This window comes from Rhinatrema bivittatum, chromosome 8 (genome assembly GCF_901001135.1).
Source record: "Rhinatrema bivittatum chromosome 8, aRhiBiv1.1, whole genome shotgun sequence".
NCBI lineage: Eukaryota > Metazoa > Chordata > Amphibia > Gymnophiona > Rhinatrematidae > Rhinatrema > Rhinatrema bivittatum.
The window spans coordinates 209,641,452-209,659,690 of record NC_042622.1 but is presented as its reverse complement, the minus strand read 5'-3'; the positions used below and the strand labels follow the sequence as shown (position 1 = coordinate 209,659,690).

Here is an 18,239-nt window from a genome sequence, read left to right as displayed (position 1 = left end):
GTAAGCAAGTTGAGCACACTCAGGGTCCAGCTTTTAAAAGCCACTGGGTCTGCTATCCTGGATCTCTGTGTCCTGGGGTCTCTGGTTGTGGACTCTGTGCATGATGTATATTGTTCTGGGGAATCTGGGAACAGAATCTCTGTATATTGAGGCTCTGGGTGTGGAGTCTCCGTATAGAGTTATTGCATGTGGATCAGCTACTCAGCTGTCAGTGCTGCATTCATACTTTACATGTTTCCATGTCATACGACTACTACTACTACTACTACTACTACTACTTATCATGGTAAGAGGAGAGGCTGTAAGGTTAACCTAGATAACTTGCAACCTGTATTAGACAGTCTATCTGCCTTTCCTCCTTGCCTTTGTGTCTGGTCACATGAGTACAATCTCTATGTATAGAGTATATATATAATGTTAAAATATTTATAATTTTCTATTTCAGTTTCCCAAGTAAAATATCCTTGCATGCAACCACCAAAGAGTGTGGAGTCAGTTCCTACTTCACAGTGAGTGTTTCTTCTGCAGGCACAAGTGTCCCCACTGCACAACAGGACTGGGCCAGGCTGGTGCTACTCCACCACTACCACTCTCTTGTCCCCAGTGGAAAAAAACACAGTCTAGCATGTTAACCAGTTTTCCACTGCTCTTATCTTCTTCTGGCATCTAAACCTACTATTTCCTTGAAAGATATTTTGCCCATCCTTATTCTTATTTATTTCTTTGTTTATTTTAGATTTTTATATTCTGCTTTTCGACACTTCAGAGTGGATTGCATTAAGGTACTTCTTGCTAATCTAAATTTACCAAAGAAAAGGCTAGGCTAAAGTTAGTATATAAAGGAAAAGTATCTTCCTTCCTGCTTTCAAACTAACTTCTGTGCAACATATTCTGAAGAAATACAAGTTAAAAACAAGCAGTCATTGATACTGTATATTAGTTCAGTAAAACGGTATGTGTAATTAACCTTCAAGTGCTATGCTTCTTTCATCAGATTATGAAGAAATCTTCTGTAAAACCTCTTGTTCCTGCTAAGTACTGACTTTTCTCAGTGTTTTTGTTATTTTATAAAGTCTTTGATGTCACTCTACACAGACAGCTCTCAGACATTCTCACGTAAAGGCATGCTCTCATCCTCTTTCAGTCTTGAATCTTTTAGTCCATCCAAATGCATGAACCAACTGACTCAAGAGGATCTTTTCCAATTGCCTAACTACCTGTACTTCATCAAAAGTACTTCGGTCCTCTCGACAGGCCCACCTGGCCTCCCCACCGTTATCGCCAGAGCTGCTAATCTGCACCAGCATAGGGGTCTTTAGCTGCTTTGCACCCAAATCATGGAACAAAATTCTACATGAGCTACACATGGGAGCTTCTTCTCTTCCCTTCTGCAAGAAATCCAAAGCTTGGCTGTTCAAGCAGGCATTCCCTTTGTCACTATATCAGAGGTTTTCCCCTCATTTGCTACCCCAGCTGTTCTACTTTTCAAGTTCTTCCTTGAATCTGCATGTAATGCTTGACTGCTCACTCTCTCTCTTATTGCTAAACGTATTCCTTCCTGTGCTCGTAATGTGGAGCTCTTTCCTGAGTTTGCTTGCATTACTTGGTCTCACTCCCCCTATTGCTATATGAACCTTTCCCACGCTTAATGCAGGGCTTCCCAACCCTGTCCTGGGGACCCCACAGCCAGGCAGGGTTTCAGGATACCCACAATGAATATTCATGAGAGAAAATTTGCATATGTGGAGTCTCCGTGGTATGCAAATTTATCTCATGCATATTCATTCTGGATAACCTGAAAAGCTGACTGGCTGTGGGGTCCCCAGGACAGGTTTGGGAAGCCCTGGCTTATTATATCTCATATCACATTATTGTAATTCTCCTTGCAGAATATCACACGAGTGCAAATAAATCAATCAGTCCTGTAGACCACCTCCTGATATCCTGCCTAGTGGGTTCCTCCTAGATTTTTCTGCAGCTGTTGACAGTGGTGGTCATAAAAAAAACCCCAAAAAACAACCTCTCCTGTCTTGGAGTTTGTGGCTCAGCCTTGGATTGCTTCTTTTATCTATATCATACGATCAGATCTTTGATGTTCTCCATCTGATTATTTATCCTAACAGTTGGCATTCCCAAAGCCTTTTTCTGGGGCCGTAGCACATTTATTGATTGATTGATTGCACTTTCATGCTCAGAGCAACTAACAACAACAAATATTTTATAACAATCAACCATACGAATGGTTATAAAACAAATTAAGCATCAAATATAAAACAACACCTAGTTATTATCTAAAATCACTTATTGAAACATTTAAATATATTCCAGTCCAACCTAAAATCTTAAAAATATTGGGATCCATATTTAAAGAGATCTGTCCGGCTAAGTGTTGGGATTTATCTGGACAAATCCTGTTGGATTTCCCACCCCTCACGACCTCTCTGACTTATCCAGGTATATTTACCTAAGCACTTAGCCTAGTAAAACTTATCCGGATAGGTCAGAGGTATTCCAGGAGTATTTTGGTGAGGAGTTAAGTTAGCTGGATAACTCCAGTTTTCTTCAGAGCAGTCCTGACCAACTCTGCCCGCTGCCCAGCTGCTCAGTATTGACCCCATTGAAGTCCATATTCAGTGCATTTGTCCAGCCAAATTTGGCATTTAGCTGAACAAACACTGAGATTATCCAGTTATGTTCTGGGTAGTCCAGGGCTGTTCAGGTGTGGGGCAGTGTTATGCAGCTAATTTAGGCCTGGATTTTCTAATGTCGCATGGCTTTCTGAATCGCACGGTAACGGGGGGGGGGCGGGCCTGCGAAAGCCGGCAGCGATCGCACCACCATGGTGTTATCATTGCCAGCTTTCGCACCCAATAGCACCACCCTGAAAGGTGGTGCTATTGGGCGCGCTACTGGAGGCGATAACAGGTCTTACCTTATCGCCGCCAGCAAAGTTTCGGCTGCGTCCGCCCCGACGCCGCCCCGACCTCTCCTCTTCCGGTCCAGACTCTGCCTCAACTCCTCCCCTATCTAGCGATAGCTAGATAGGGGAGGATAACACTGATATTCAGCATTATCTCACTAATGTAACCAGATAACTTTAGGGCAGCTAAAGAGCAGTGCTAAAGTTAGCTGGATAAGCCCCAAAAGGAGCTAACCTCCAGTGGAAGAAAACATAAAGGTAAAATCATTTCTGTGAAACAATGCTGTTCCAACACATCAGTGAAATTATTGTGGTTAATATATTCTTATCCATGTACATAGGCTGATAATACAGCAAACACATATAGTCTAAAATATTGTTGAATTATGTACTGGTCAACAAACATAAACATGGGCATAGTGCGACATTATAGCAATATATTTGCTAGCCAATGTGAAAGCATGACTAAGAAACCACAAGGTGTAAACATATAAATTTACAATCTAAGCTTAACTGAAAGAATAATGAACTGAATAATAGATCAGACAGAGAACTGGGGGAAGAAGTGATCATCTCAGACCTTGGTTCCAATCCATTGATATGTTTAAGTTATTGTGTAATTTAAGTGGTGTATTTTAGTATAAGATTTTTATTGTCTTAGTTGCTTGATTCCCTAGTGAATGTAGGGAGTATGGCATAGCTGGGGAAACAGTTAAAATATGTTGCTTGGTATTATGTTTTATTTATAATGTATTGTACTTTATTATTTAGGTGAATGTTTATGAATTGTATTTTTTTATTAAGTTGTTTTTATTTGTATTTATGATTTGTTAATCTGATGGAAGCCACTTTGGGTAGCCCTTATAGGCCAAAAAGGGTGGGGTGTACGTAAGTATAAAAATAGAAAGATTTGTGAGAAGGAGGACCATATTCAAAGAGCCAGTGAGTGGATAAGTTATCCAGCTAACTTCTTCCATAAATTCAGCAGGACTTGTCAGGATAGGTTCGCCGCTGAATATATCCAGATAAAGGACAGCCTTTCTCCTTAACCAGGCTTAGCCACATAGCTTCAGCTGGACAGCGCTGAATATCGGCAATGACCATCTACATTTTTGCTATGCTCTGGGAACCCTTCCAACCTTGCCTCTCTTTATGGAGGTAAATTTTGAGCAGGCCACAGTTTGCCCAGACCCATTCAGAGGAGGGAGAGGGGATTAATTTAAACCCAACGATTTGTCCAGTTAGCTCCCAAAGTTGACATCCAAACATCGAGTGAAGGGAAACATCAGTAAAATGTCGCCACGACTGTAGAAGTCAGAGAAAACCTAACAAATACTTGCTACAGATGTATTACCAAAAATGATGAGGATGGGATCATAAAAACTGTGCCACTTGTATTGGACAAAGAAGTGAACTCATTTATAAACATATACCATGACAATAGTCACTACTAACTTTTTTTTTTTGTATTTTTCATTGTGCATATACATGTCAAGGTTTTTTTTTCAAGATAAGTGTGCTTTCATATGAATTGACTGCACAGCGTCCATGCTCGCAGGGCCCAATGACAGGTCGGATGTGGAGAAAGGAGAAAAGCTTGGTTGCCATTTAGCACGGTCAAAAATTCAAAGAGCACCACTTAGCTGGCTAAATCGGAATATTGATCTCCAAAGCCCAAGAGAGATTTCTACAGAGGTTGAAGAGAGAGGATTGTACCTGGTGGATATTAGAGAGAAGATTGCCCAACCATGGAAGGTCCTGAGAGTTGCTAACTGAAACATGGAAGCAGCCAGAGGTTCATTTGCTTGTGAGTAGTTAAAAGAGAAAAGGAAAAGTGCACCCAAGGAAGCAAGTATTGGGGAAGTGTCTGGAAAGAGGAGGTGCCTGACCCAGAAAGCTTACCTCCCAGAGCATGAGTATTTGCTACTGTGAGAGTCTAAGTTTACTTGTCAGCTCTTAGGCTCTATTTTCTCTTTAATGAGTAAGCAGTAAGCACTGGTGTACTGTTGTGGATTTTGTTTCATGCAATCAGTGACCACTAAAGGATTTTATTTTCGTGAACAACAGCTATTGTGTGAACTGTGGTTTTTGATCCAAACTGGACTGGTTGCAGAAGAGCTGCAGATGAGGAAAAAAAAAACCCCTTTACGACCCTTGAAAGATTGAATCTTCCCACCCTGTGCGGGAAGAATCCCGGAGGCACGCGTCCTGCTTTGTCTCATGGCCTCCCTAGCCTCTCCAGGTGGACGCTGGGTGGGCAGAGGCTGTGTCATTGAAGGACATATAGTAGGGTGACAATTCAAGCACCAGACTCCACAGAATTTGGAGTTGCCTTAAAGAAACTGGAGCGTAAAAGCCCAGAGGGTCAAAACCTGGACTGACTCAGCCTGTCCAGATGACACAGAGTTAGTTGGTGGCAGGGAAGGCAATGATGAAAATATCTGTGTGACTGCAAGCTCATTTCCAAAGGGAAACTCCGCAATTTCTCTTTGAAAATTTGGATGGTGCTGAGAACGGGGGTACTCAGTAGTTATGTGAGTTGCATCTGCATTGAAGAAAGCGCGATGTACAGGCTGGAAGCTTCATGTGGTGCTTTGATTATACAATTTCCATGCACTATTTTCCTCTGCCAACCTCTCTCCACCCATTTTTTGGCAGGTAAAGGTATGCCTGTTGTGAACATGTGCGTACTTTTCTCTGCAGAGTGTGTGTCCCCCTGCCTCCTGTGCTTACCTCAGACAACGGCAAAGCTGGAGGAAGCAGGGAAGGATTTCTAGGTAAACTCAGAGGGTGTTGGCTTTTACTGATCTGAATAAGTCTGCAGCCAGGGACCAATAATCCCTAAACCCAGACCTCAAGACTTCCTAGCAGCTTTGATTTTCAGGGCACTGAAAATATATAAATTAACCCATTTACTACATCAAAAGTATACAGACATGCTTCATGCATACTAATTGTGGATATCTTGAAAATCAGACCTGTTCAACACAACCCTCAAGTCATTTTATTCTGACTGAATAGAGCCATTGTTGAACTGAGTCCTCCACTACAGCATCTTGCCAACAGCATCTGATCAAGTCTGAGTAAAAATGATGTGTCAGGAATGTGTGTGCTTTATGTCTGGTTTCTCAAGAACCTTTCTGTGACATGCAGGGTGGGATCTATCTTGGTACACATTTTTTTCTGGGTGCTGCCAGAGGCCTGCCTTCCGTTCTCTGCCTGGGGCAGCATTTCCAGGTGCATGTACTGCTATCCTGAAGTAAGCCATGCTTTCCGAAGCACTGGATCTCCTGCCTGTGCTGCAGCTTAGTGAAACTTACCTGGAGGGGCAGAAAGTCAAGGACATTAGCTATCTGCAGGATACACTGTTAGTGACGATATATGTTTGGGTAACTCTGCCTCAGAAATGATTCTTTGGCGGAGTTCATTAAGTCCAGGGTTTTTGAGGCTCATTTATATGCAATCAAGGTCTACGTTTCACTAATCTGTACCCAAAAGGGAATACCTGGATGATGGGCAGGGATTAGGTTCATACTCATTTGACCTGTTTATATATATTACACCTTCCATCCTATCAGATATGTGTACATTTAGCAATAGTATAATCATTATTTGTGTAGCGCAGTAGTTCCCAATCTTTTTCATGTCATGGCACACCCAGAAAAAGGTTCATTTAATCATGGCACACCATCACCTTCCCTCTCTCCCACCTCCTGCCATTATCACTTTCTCTCCCCTCACCCCCCACCCCCTAGCATCATCACTTTTTCTTTCCATCTCCCCTATCCTCCTGGCATCATCACCTTCTCTTTCCTTTCCCCTGCCCTGATCCCCCCTGGCATCATCACCAGGGGGGGGAGCAGGGCAGGGCATCTTCCTGGGATCATCAACTTCCACACTCCTTGGTGTCATCCCCCTTCCCTTCTCCCCCTCCCTGACTCAGTCATCTGACCCTTCCTCCATGCTCCCCAGGACATTTATCTGTCCCCCTCCCATCACGCCCCTTGACACAATCATCAATCCCTTCTCCCGATATCCTGCAACCAGTGAGCAGCCTCTTACCTGCTGATGGTTTTTCCTCCTCTGCTGGATTCTTTCTTCAGCTAACACTGTGTGTGTGTGTGGGGGGGGGGGGGCAGTATTTCTTATGAACTATGGGGCCTACACATTTTCAATTGCAAAGGAAAGCCGCCGGAGGAGGAAGCAGCAGCAGCAGCAGCAGCAGATAAGCACTGCTTGCCAACTCCTCCTGCTAACTGCAGGGCATTATGAAGGCCAGGAGATGTAGGGAGAAGGATAAAACGAAGACTTTGTCACAGTCGGTAGTGGCGGTGGCAGCTCAGGCCTGCCTCAGCTCTTCTTCCTTTTAGGCTCTGGCTGGCTGGATGCAACTTTTGCAGCACACCTGCACTTGAGCCATGGCACATTAGTCGGCAAACATTGGTATAGCACATACCAGCTGTATGCAGCACTGTACAGAGACGCATAAGAGATAGTCGCTCTCTTCCTTGAAACTTACAATCTAGTGAAGACAGACAGACAAGATATACAACAAAAGCAAATAAACAAATTCTGAGGTCAATATTCAAAAGTCATTTAGATGGATAACTTTAAAGTTACCCGTCTAAATGACAAGGTTTGGGATATTCAGTCCCTTATCCGGTTATATCTAGCCTGATAAAAAAAAAAGTGTCCCAGGAATGTTTTGGGGAGGAGTTAAGTTATCCAGCTAATTTAACCAATTTTAGACAAAGCAGGCCTAAAGTTATCCGGCCTTGTGTGGCTGAAAACTTGCTACTTATCTGGATATCTTCAAAAGATCTCTGGGTAAGTAGCGCTTTGGAAATAAAAAAGAAGAACTAAAGGGGCCTATGGCCCAGTTTCCTCTCTCTCCACCAACAAATAGCACAAGACACCTTAAAAGTGGGTGGCGCCATAGGAGAGACCAAGCTGGGCAAATGAAGTTAGATGTGCAATGTTGATTTCCAATGCTGGTGCCTAATGAAGGCACCTAAATGTAGGTGAGCAATATCGCTCCTAAATCTAGCCACTTTAATTAGGAGCCTTTTTCAGGCATCTATATTCAGCCATCTTAAGTCATCTTAAGTAGCTGAATATAAGTGCCTAATTAAGGCACCTTAAATCAGTCATTAAGCCATCTTTAAATATAGATTGAGGTTCCCATGATCCAATATCTGGCATGCCTTAGCAAAGAAGCCATTTATATATTTTGAGATTAAAAAGGAGCCAGTTCTCCATTTTTGCATAGCAGAGTCAGTTTCCCTGTTGCAAGTCAGAATTTCTCCCCCCTTTGCATGAACAAAGAAATACCTTTGCTAATCTTTAACAAATCGTTTTTGTGAACTACCATAGAAAGTCATTTTAAGACATAGAGCCATGTTGGCAAACTCACCATGTTTATCAATTAAATTTGCCCCCTAAGCAAGCATCAGAGAAAGATTCTGCCAGTTAATCGAAAAGTTTCTTCAAGCCTTTAGTTACCAGAGTCACTCTGCAGCCATAAATTTTGTTTAAATCACCCAGGATATTAACTCCCAAATATTTAGTATGACCCTTGCCCACTGAAGTGGGAAATGACCCCCTCCAGCTGTTCTCCAGAGCTCCAGTCAAATCTAACACTACCGATTTATCTAGATTAATTTTGTATCCTGAAACCTTTCCAAATTCCTCTATTAAACACATGGCTATATTCAGGAATTTTGCAGGGTTGGAATGATGCTTGTATGGCAGTATCCAGGCAGACTTATAGCCTTTATAACAACTTAGAGGTCAATATTCAAAGAGGTTTGTCTGGCTAACTTTCAAGTCACCCAGATAAATCCTGAAGTTTTAAATTCCCACCCCTCTAACTAGATGAATTTTTCCTGGGTAAGTCATTACCCTCTTCTCAGGGCACATAAAAGAATGTCTGATGGTGAGGATTTATGATCCTTGCATCAGTCTCTGTAGGTTCATAAATTCACAAAATGGTTGGATAGACAGCAGACTGGACCTGTCCCAGAGACAAGGGCTATATTCTAATGCTGGACAAGGAAAATTAACAATATCCTCCCTTTCCCCTCTGTGACCATCTGACTGTACCCCTAAGCAGAAACCTTCACTCCACTAAGTGGCATACTTTGAACCTACAGCGCTGGGATCTGAGTAATCAATGTCTTACTCACTGGAATATGTTGCAAAATTAAAAACATTTATTCTTTTGGGGTACCAGCAGCCAATGCACAATAATACAAATCACCAAAGAGATAAATCACAGGATTTCACAACAGAGATAAGTAGTATTGGAAAAAGAAATACACTTTTACATTTCCTCATCCTTTAGTACAACATCACAATTTTAATCTGGCTCTCATCCTGTGCGTCTTATTTACTCTTTAAGCAAATCTTGTCAATATTCACAACACTTCATACAGTTCTTCTCAGCAGTACATTTTAGCAAAGTCTTTAGAAATTCCCGCAAGGTAATAGTGGTCCATAGTTCCTCTACATGTCATTGAGCACTACTTAGGAGTCTAGTGACTTTTGGATGGCACGAATAATACATATTTTAAAATAAATAAATACACTTGCTTCCATAGTGGCCTGGCCCTGCTTGGCTGGGTGAACCAGTAGACCAACCAGCAATCACTGCTGACTTCCAGATGCAATCTCTCAATTTTCACTGAATAATAAAAAAAAGGGGACACTCTCTTACTCTGAGTACTATCTTATATTGAAAAGGGGGCACACTCCTTCTAGAGATCTGCTGTAACACGTCTACTTAAAGAAGCAGCTAAGAACCACACCATACTTTTTCAGTAACAACAAACTCATATATAATCAAAAGCAGAGGTTAAGAGACAACATATGAACTTCAGTAAAATGGAGACATTATTAGTAGCACAGGACCGAAATTAGGGCCTAGGTAAAATGTATCCAGTTAAAGGAGAGTATTTCGGGAGCATTTCTGGACATGCCAAAGTTATCTGGCTAATTCAGCAGGATAACTCTGATATTCAAAGTTATCCAGGTAAGTTATGTTGAGAGGCAATCCTAAAGTTTTCTAGATAAACTTACCCGGATAACTTTGAGTTTCTCTGGGTATATTCAACAGCACAGCTGCACTGCTAAAAATACACAGTGTGAATTACTTGAGTAAATTTATCCAGGTAATACACTCAGACATCCTGCAACTGAACACTGTACCTGTTAGATTTTATTCAGAAAGACAGTATTTGCAGGCCTGCTATGTGGCTGCTTCCAGCATCTTGCCCTCTGGTCTAAATGCTGATCTGATGTAGGATTGCCATAGAGAGGATGTTACATTTCTCAGGTCTCTGCAGGCTGTTGTTGCATGTTTACCTAGAAGAGGGGGAGCTAACATCATATCCCCTTTCTCATATTTGTCTGGAACAGCCTCCTTACCCTGCAAACTTACATTTAAAAAAACTGTATACAGGAAAAAGGAAAAACATTTTAACAATAGCTGTAACTTTGGGAAGAACTATCCAAGTAGTGATGGGCAATTACTTTTTTTTATTAGTTCAGCACATAGTCTGAATCTCACAGGTAATTTAATGTTGTTGCATGTGTGTGTTGCTTGGATAGTTGGTTAACATTTTGATAGTGAAGGTTTGTTGGCTTGTTGTTTAATATTATCCTTCACATTTTCTAGCACCTTTACTATATCGTTGTTGAATTTCTTTGGTGTAAACATGAATCCGGCAGAAGATAAGTTATCTACTGTACTGACAACTGGCTTGGCTTGGCCGCAAACATTCAGTTGTACCATGGAACAGTTGGCTAGCTTTATGAAAGAAGCATCATTGTCTGAGGATAGAGATTTAATAGAAAAATATTTTTGTTGGGCAGATCTGCTAATACATCAAAAACACCTAATTAGGGCTGAACTTCACTGAGCTACATTATTGTAATATATGAAACAAATATCATCCCAAGAGGACTGTGTATCAACAAAGAACCCAACATTTTCTTGGAGGATAGATAATACATTCATGGAGAAGCAGCTAGCTATTTTGAATAAATGCACATGAAATCTTATGCTTTTAATAATTGAAACCACGAAGAAAATTGCAGAGTCGTTAAAAACTACAGTAGAATCAGCGAAAGTACGGTCACAAGCAATAATGTCAGTGGACAATTATGATAAAGCTTTGCGAGAACATAATAATGCCATTGACCAGTTTAGAGCCACTCTGAAACAGGATAAGATTCAGGAATTACATCGTGATGACAAAGATTATCATAATAGGTCAATGTATGCTTGGCAGCAGCACCAATCAAAAAAGCAAATGAAAAAGAGTTACTTTTTTTAGATTCAACTGGTAATTCAACAAGTGCAGAAGATAGCGATCCTGAAGAACATTTCCAGCCATCATAAGAACATAAGAAAATGCCATACTGGGTCAGACCAAGGGTCCATTAAGCCCAGCATCTTGTTTCCAACAGTGGCCAATCCAGGCCACAAGAACCTGGCAAGTACCCAAAAACTAAGTCTATTCCATGTTACCATTGCTAATGGCAGTGGCTATTCTCTAAGTGAACTTAATAGCAGGTAATGGACTTCTCCTCCAAGAACTTATCCAATCCTTTTTTAAACACAGCTATACTAACTGCACTAACCACATTCTCTGGCAACAAATTCCAGAGTTTAATTGTGCGTTGAGTAAAAAAGAACTTTCTCCGATTAGTTTTAAATGTGCCCCATGCTAACTTCATGGAGTGCCCCCTAGTCTTTCTACTATCCGAAAGAGTAATATCCACTGATATTCCACGTGGTCAACACCATTTTTTAGAAACAGGCCGCAAGTGGAATCGCAGGTCATGTTGAGGACACAGACCCAAGAGAAACCAACAAGATGTGATGTATCCGAGATCCTTCACCAGATCACAAGCTCGTCAGGAAATATAGTAATCAATTTATCTGGTACAGCAATTACCCCGGAGCAAGAACAAGTTATTTATTTATTTATTTATTTGAGTGTTTGTTTGTTTTTATATACCGGTGTTCGATTTACATATCAAAAAAAGGGTTCTCATTTGTTCCTAAGTATTTGCATAATTGAATTCAATTGAGGGTTGATCTATTTCATTTTTTCAGGTTATTACAAGTTAAATTGTTTTTTTGACAAGCATCTTGCTTCAACAGTGGATATTTCAGTTGTACAGAACAAATCCCATTGGATTCCACTTTGTGCCATTGATGCACACATTAAAACGCTTACTGATTTAGTGTTGTGTGATGTTACATAACAGAAAAACAAAAATTGAGACCACAGTGTTGCGGTCCCTACCGCTCCCCTTCTGTTAGGGCCCAAGCCCGCCTACCTCCGCTTCAGGGATCACCGTGTTCCGCCCGCTCCGGACCCCGGGGGCTTCTCTCACTCCACGTGGCGGCCGCCATTACGTGCCTGCTTCTCGTCTGCCTCGTGCGTGCGCGAGGACGTCCCTCTTGAGCGCCCAGCTCCCGGAAGCCTGGCCCCGCCCGCTCTGCTGACATCACGCTCAAGTTCCGATATAACCGGCGCTCAAACTCTCTCTCATCGCCTTGCAACGAGGTTCACAACTCCATGGTTGTTCTTAGTTGCGTTTCTGGTGATCTTCATGTATTCTGCTTCCGACTCCGGTTTGCCTCTGACTCCGCTTCAGACTGCCGCCTGCCTCCGACTCCGGTTTGCCTCCGACTCCGCTTCAGCCTGCCGCCTGCCTCCGACTCCGGTTTGCCTCTGACTCCGCTTCAGCCTGCAGCCAGTCTCTGACCCTGGCCTGCTTCCGACTCCGCTGCAGCCTACAGCCAGCTTCAGACTCCGGTTTACTACGGACTCTGCTTCAGCCCACAGCCTGCTTCAGACTCCGGTTTGCTACAGACTCCGCTGCTGCCCGCTGCCCTGCCTTCAGCCGGCCCTCGGCCCTGTGCAGCCGGTCCCCTTCCTTCCGGGTACCTTGGACTTCCTTTCCTTTCTCCTCACTCTGGTCCCGGCCTATGCCTATCTCAGCCACTGGACTTTCTGTCTCACTTCCAAGTCCCGAGGACCCGGGACCCTACGGGCTCCTCCCCGGGGGTCCCTGGTTCCTGGGTGAACTCCTCTGGCTTGTGGCTCCATCTCCCGGCCTACCCTGCCTCCCTAGGTAGGCCGGCCCAAGGGTCCACTATCTCTCCAGCAGTGTCCAACTGCAACAGTTTGCAAGGCCATGGACTCGGCGGAGGCCCCAGGCCTGCAGGCCATCCCGGGGATGGCACAACGCCTCCAGCAGCAACAGCACTGTATCGACACGCTTGCTGCTACCGTGGAACAGCTGGTCTCTCGCCTGGAGGCTTCTCCTCCGGAACCGCCTCCAGTCCCTCCTCCGGCTCCAGCACCCAGTTCAGCTTCAGTGACTCAGCTACCCATGCCGACCCGGTATGCCGGGGATATCAAGTCGTGCCGTGGCTTTGTGAATCAGTGCTACGTGCGTTTTGCTCTTCTGCCTGCACAGTTTCCCTCAGACACAGTTAAAGTAGCATACATATTCTCGCTACTGGATGGTAAGGCTCTTGACTGGGCTTCTCCCATGTGGGAGCGTCAGGACCCTTTGTTACAGAATCTGCAGGAATTTGTCCTCAACTTTTGCCTTGCTTTTGATGATCCTGCACGCCAGACCACCACGGCCTCCGAGCTCTTGCACCTCAGGCAAGGGACACGCTTGGCGGCCGATTACACCATAGACTTTCGCACGCTGGCCATGGAAGTTGGCTGGCGGGATGATTGCCTTAGGGGAATCTTCCTGGAGGGGCTTGCCAGCCGCATCAAAGATGAGTTAGCAGGCCGGGACCTCCCGGAAGACTTAAATTATTTAATTGACATCGCTGGCAGGGTGGATCGCCGCCTTCAGCAGCGGGATAAGGAGAATCGCTCCTATCGTAAGACATCATCGCAGTCGTCCACTGCCACCAGAATCCCGGCCCCTAAGGTTCTTCCTGCCTCTGCCAACAGTGGAGAACCCATGCAATTGGGTAGATCTCCACTAACTCCCAAAGAAAGGAGGAGGCGCCGCTTGCAGGGCCTCTGTCTCTACTGTGGAGGCAAGGGGCACTTCCTCGCCAATTGCCCGGAACGTCCGGGAAACGACCGTGCCTAGGTTATACCGAGGAGCTACACCTAGGCTCTACAGCAGGGGTCAGGAACCTTTTTGGCTGAGAGAGCCATGAACGCCACATATTTTAAAATGTAATTCCATGAGAGCCATACAATATGTTTAAAACTAAATACAAGTAAATATGTGCATTTTATGTAAGACCAACACTTTTAAAGCACAATAAGTCTCTGAATTCTTTTTAATAACGTTGTTATGCTGTTGCTAACCAATGATGAATAAAGTACTTCTTTTTTTTTTTTTTTTTTTATTTATCAGCTTTTACAACAAATATACAACTTTATATATTGTATCAGAATATACAGAAATTATAATGTCAATATTGGGCAATTTTCACCCTTAACTTTGAAACAAAATCCAAAGATTCTTATTACAAACATCGTTTTCTTATTACATAGGAAACATAGGGGGGGGAGAAGAAACTATACGAGGAGTAATAAAAGGAAACGATTACAAATTACTAGCCCTGTTATGCATCTCTGACGTCTGTGGGGAAAAAGTGATCGGTGTGCTACTTTTCTTTGGAAGAAAAAATAACTTTTTAGTAGCTGGTATCTCAGTCTGAGGAATCTTCAAAACCTCCATTGCAAATGTTTTGAAAGTTAACAAGGGTATCTCCCCTGCAATTATGGGGAAATTCAAAAGTCTCAAATTTAAATGTCTCATAATTCTCTATCAATTCTATTCTTCTTAAAGATGAAATCCTTTCTGAGACCATTGTAGCATTAATGCTCTAAAAACTTTGGATTTGTGTCCTGTTCAAGTACACCGACCTTTATCATGATTGCAGTGTTTGGAGGTGTTAGCGTAGGTCCGGAGCGATGTGAATTCACTCCCTCTCAGGGCGCAATCTTAGTCCCCCCCCTGTGAATAAAGTACTTCTTACCATTAATGTGACTTCTGGTGCTGCATGGTTTTGCTAATGGCTTTGTAGTCTGGTTGATACGTGGTGAGGTTAAGCTTCATGCAGGCGTTGAGAGTTCCATCCGTTAAACGTGATCGTAGGTTGGTCTTAATGTTCTTTAGATGTGAGAAAGACTGCTCACATGCATACGTAGAGCCAAACATTGTCAGTACAGCAATACTCACATGCTGCTGTGTGTGGTATGTGACGGGAAGCAAGTTCCAAGTTTTGATAATCAGCTGGTCTGCGGGTTGAAGTTTTTTCATTTCTCCCCACTTGTGTTTGCTCGCCAGCTCTGCTTGCTGTCGTGCAAGTGTTTCCAAATCTTCATTCAGTGACTTGAACTTATTCACCCACATGTCTGAGGCCTTCAGGTCAGCAGCTTGTAGCTCAAAATCTCTGACGGAGGCACCGGGGATGTAACTTAGACAAGTGCGCTCACGAAATTCTCCAAAGCGCGCTTTGAACGAATGCAGGAGATTAGACGTGAAGCCCGCTAGCTGCTGAAGATCAAGATGTTGAGCAGGGTCACTTGCTGTACATGCATCTTTAAACTCTCCCAGTTTTTCAAAGTGTAGTAAACGACCTGTTTCAATGTCGGCAATGAAGAGTTCTAACTTGTTTTCAAATGCAAACACTGCTTGTTGAAGGGATAAGACTGTATTTCCAACGCTTTGCATTTTCACATTGAGCTGGTTCAGATGTTCAGTCATGTCCACGAGATAGTAGAACTTCAGGAGCCACTCAGGGTTAGCTAACTCAGGATGCTCGATGTTTTTCATTTCAAGAAAAGTCCGGATTTCACTCAGACAAGCTGCGAAACGGCTGAGCACCTTCCCTCTTGACAACCAACGCACATTGCTGTGCAGAAGCAGACCAGGATAATTATTCCCAACTTCATCCAGCAGTGTTTTAAACTGGCGATCATTTAAAGCTCGGGCAACAATAAAGTTGACCACCTGAATGACCAGCGACATCACCTCACCAAGCTGCTCGCCACACATCTGAGCACAAAGCGCCTCCTGATGTAGGATGCAGTGAAAACTTAGGATGGGTCTCTTTTCATGTTCACGAAGAAGCGCTACGAATCCTCTGTTTTTCCCCACCATGCATGGAGCACCATCAGTACATACCGAAATAAGTTTATCCATCGGTAGATTTTTTTCTTTAGCGAGCTCAGTGAAAGACTTGAATAAATCCTCCCCTCTTGTTGTCCCTTTCATCGGCAAAACAGCAAGACTTTCCTCACGTAGTGTGTCACCGACAGCATACCTTGCAATCACGCTGAACTGGGATAAATGGCTTATGTCTGTTGACTCATCCAAAGCGAGAGAAAAGAATAGTGCTGCATTTATGTCCTTCACTTGTGTTGCCTCAATTTGATTTGCCATCATGATGGTACGATCATGAACAGTTCTTGCCGACAGAGGCATGTCCTTTATTCGTTTGATTATTTTGTCTTTATTCGAAAAGTCGTCAAAAAGTTCACTGGCAACATCAAGCATGAATGTTTTGGCATACTCCCCATCTGTGAATGGCTTTCCGTTTCTCACAATTGCTAAAGCACCAGCAAAGCTAGCCGAATTCCAGTCACCTTGTTGGGTCCAAACACGGAGTTGCTGCTGACTAGCTTGCACTCTGCACAGTAGCTCTTGACATGCTTTCTTCCTGATGTTCCCCGCAGGATATTTCGATGCAAATGTAGTATGGTGTGTGTCGAAATGCCGCTTTATATTTGACCGTTTCATCGATGCAATTTTATCATTGCATATTAGACACACTGCAGAACCTGCTCTCTCCACAAAGGCGAATTCCTCTGTCCATTCCTGCTGAAAAGTACGATACTCCTCATCTTTTTTTCTTTTAGCCATCTTCTTCGATAAAAGGGTTTCTGCAATTACAGGTCGATACAGTAAAGTGCGGCCGCGGTTACCCTGCTTCTAACCCGCTTTCTACCCGCTTTCCGGCCGCGTTAGTCCAACCCGCGATACACAATCCCCTTTAACCTACTCTTACCTATTCCCTCCCATACAGTAATCTCTGTATGCAGTGTAACAAAGGAAAAAAGAAACATCACCCATCCTTATAAAACAAATCAAGAAATATAAAATCATCAGCAGTAAAACTGTACTAACAAAAAGAACATATTTTGAAACAGCTGATGAGTGGAATATCCAATATTTAAAAACTCATATAAAAAATTTCCAGATACCAACAAAATATTTCAAAATAGCAGACACAAAGACCCAGTAATGAAAAATAATAAGGATACAAAAATTTTTTTGCTCTGCATACCTGGGAACGTTTGATATCCAGGTGTCCTGAGATTGTTCTGAATTAGCAGGAGGTGGGGTGGTTTGCTTGGAACTTTCTCCTCTCTCAGTCACATACCAGCGCTCTCTCTCACACTGGCTCTTAATTACACACCTATACACACATGCTCTCAGTCACTCACATATACACATACTTTTTCTCTCTCACTTATATAGGCTCTTAATTACACATTTACACACATGCTGTCTATCTTTTCACGCTTACACACATACACACACAGGCTTTCAATCACATAAATACATGTTGTCTTTTTCTCACACACAGACTCTCATTCACATGCTTACAAACATGCTCTCTCTTTCTCTCATTTACACACAGGCTCTCAATCACATACTCACATGCTCCATCACCTAAATCAGCTCTCAAATCACACACAGACACACATGATCTCTCTCTTACTTATACACACAGGCTCTTAATCATACATACACATGATTTCTCTCACACACAAAGGATCTCAATCATACACACATACTCTTTCACGCAAACAGATTTTCAATCACAAACTTACACAAACAGGTTCCCAATGGTAAACTTACATTCATGCTCTCTCTCTCACAGGCAGGCTCTCAATCACAGACATACTCTCTTTCACATATACAGGCTCTCAATCATTCACATACATGCAATCTCTCACTCACACACACAGGATCTCAAACACACATGCTTGCTCGCTCATTCACTCTCTCTCTCCCCCACCCCCACCCCGGGAACTCGCGGCAGCAGCAGCCTCCTCACAACGCTAACCTCCTTCGTTTTCAGCCCTCGCGGACGCGGAGTCCCATCGGCCGCGGTTGAAACTCTTATTTACCTTTGATCCACGCTGCACAGTCTTCTTTTCGTCGCGCACACACCCAATGCTCTCCACTTCCTCTCGGGCCACGGGGGGGGGGGCGGGAAGAAGAGACCACACTAGCGTCGTCTCTG

At 43.2% G+C, this 18,239-nt stretch overlaps 1 protein-coding gene across 1 annotated transcript; it reads right to left on the bottom strand.

Moving 5' to 3' along the window:
* Positions 1 to 14,962: 14,962 nt before the first annotated feature.
* Positions 14,963 to 16,849, bottom strand: LOC115097599 (general transcription factor II-I repeat domain-containing protein 2A-like). The gene has a single exon (XM_029613538.1). It carries the CDS (start codon positions 16,847 to 16,849, stop codon positions 14,963 to 14,965), a length of 1,887 nt encoding a protein of 628 aa, XP_029469398.1.
* Between the last annotated feature and the right edge of the window lie 1,390 nt (positions 16,850 to 18,239).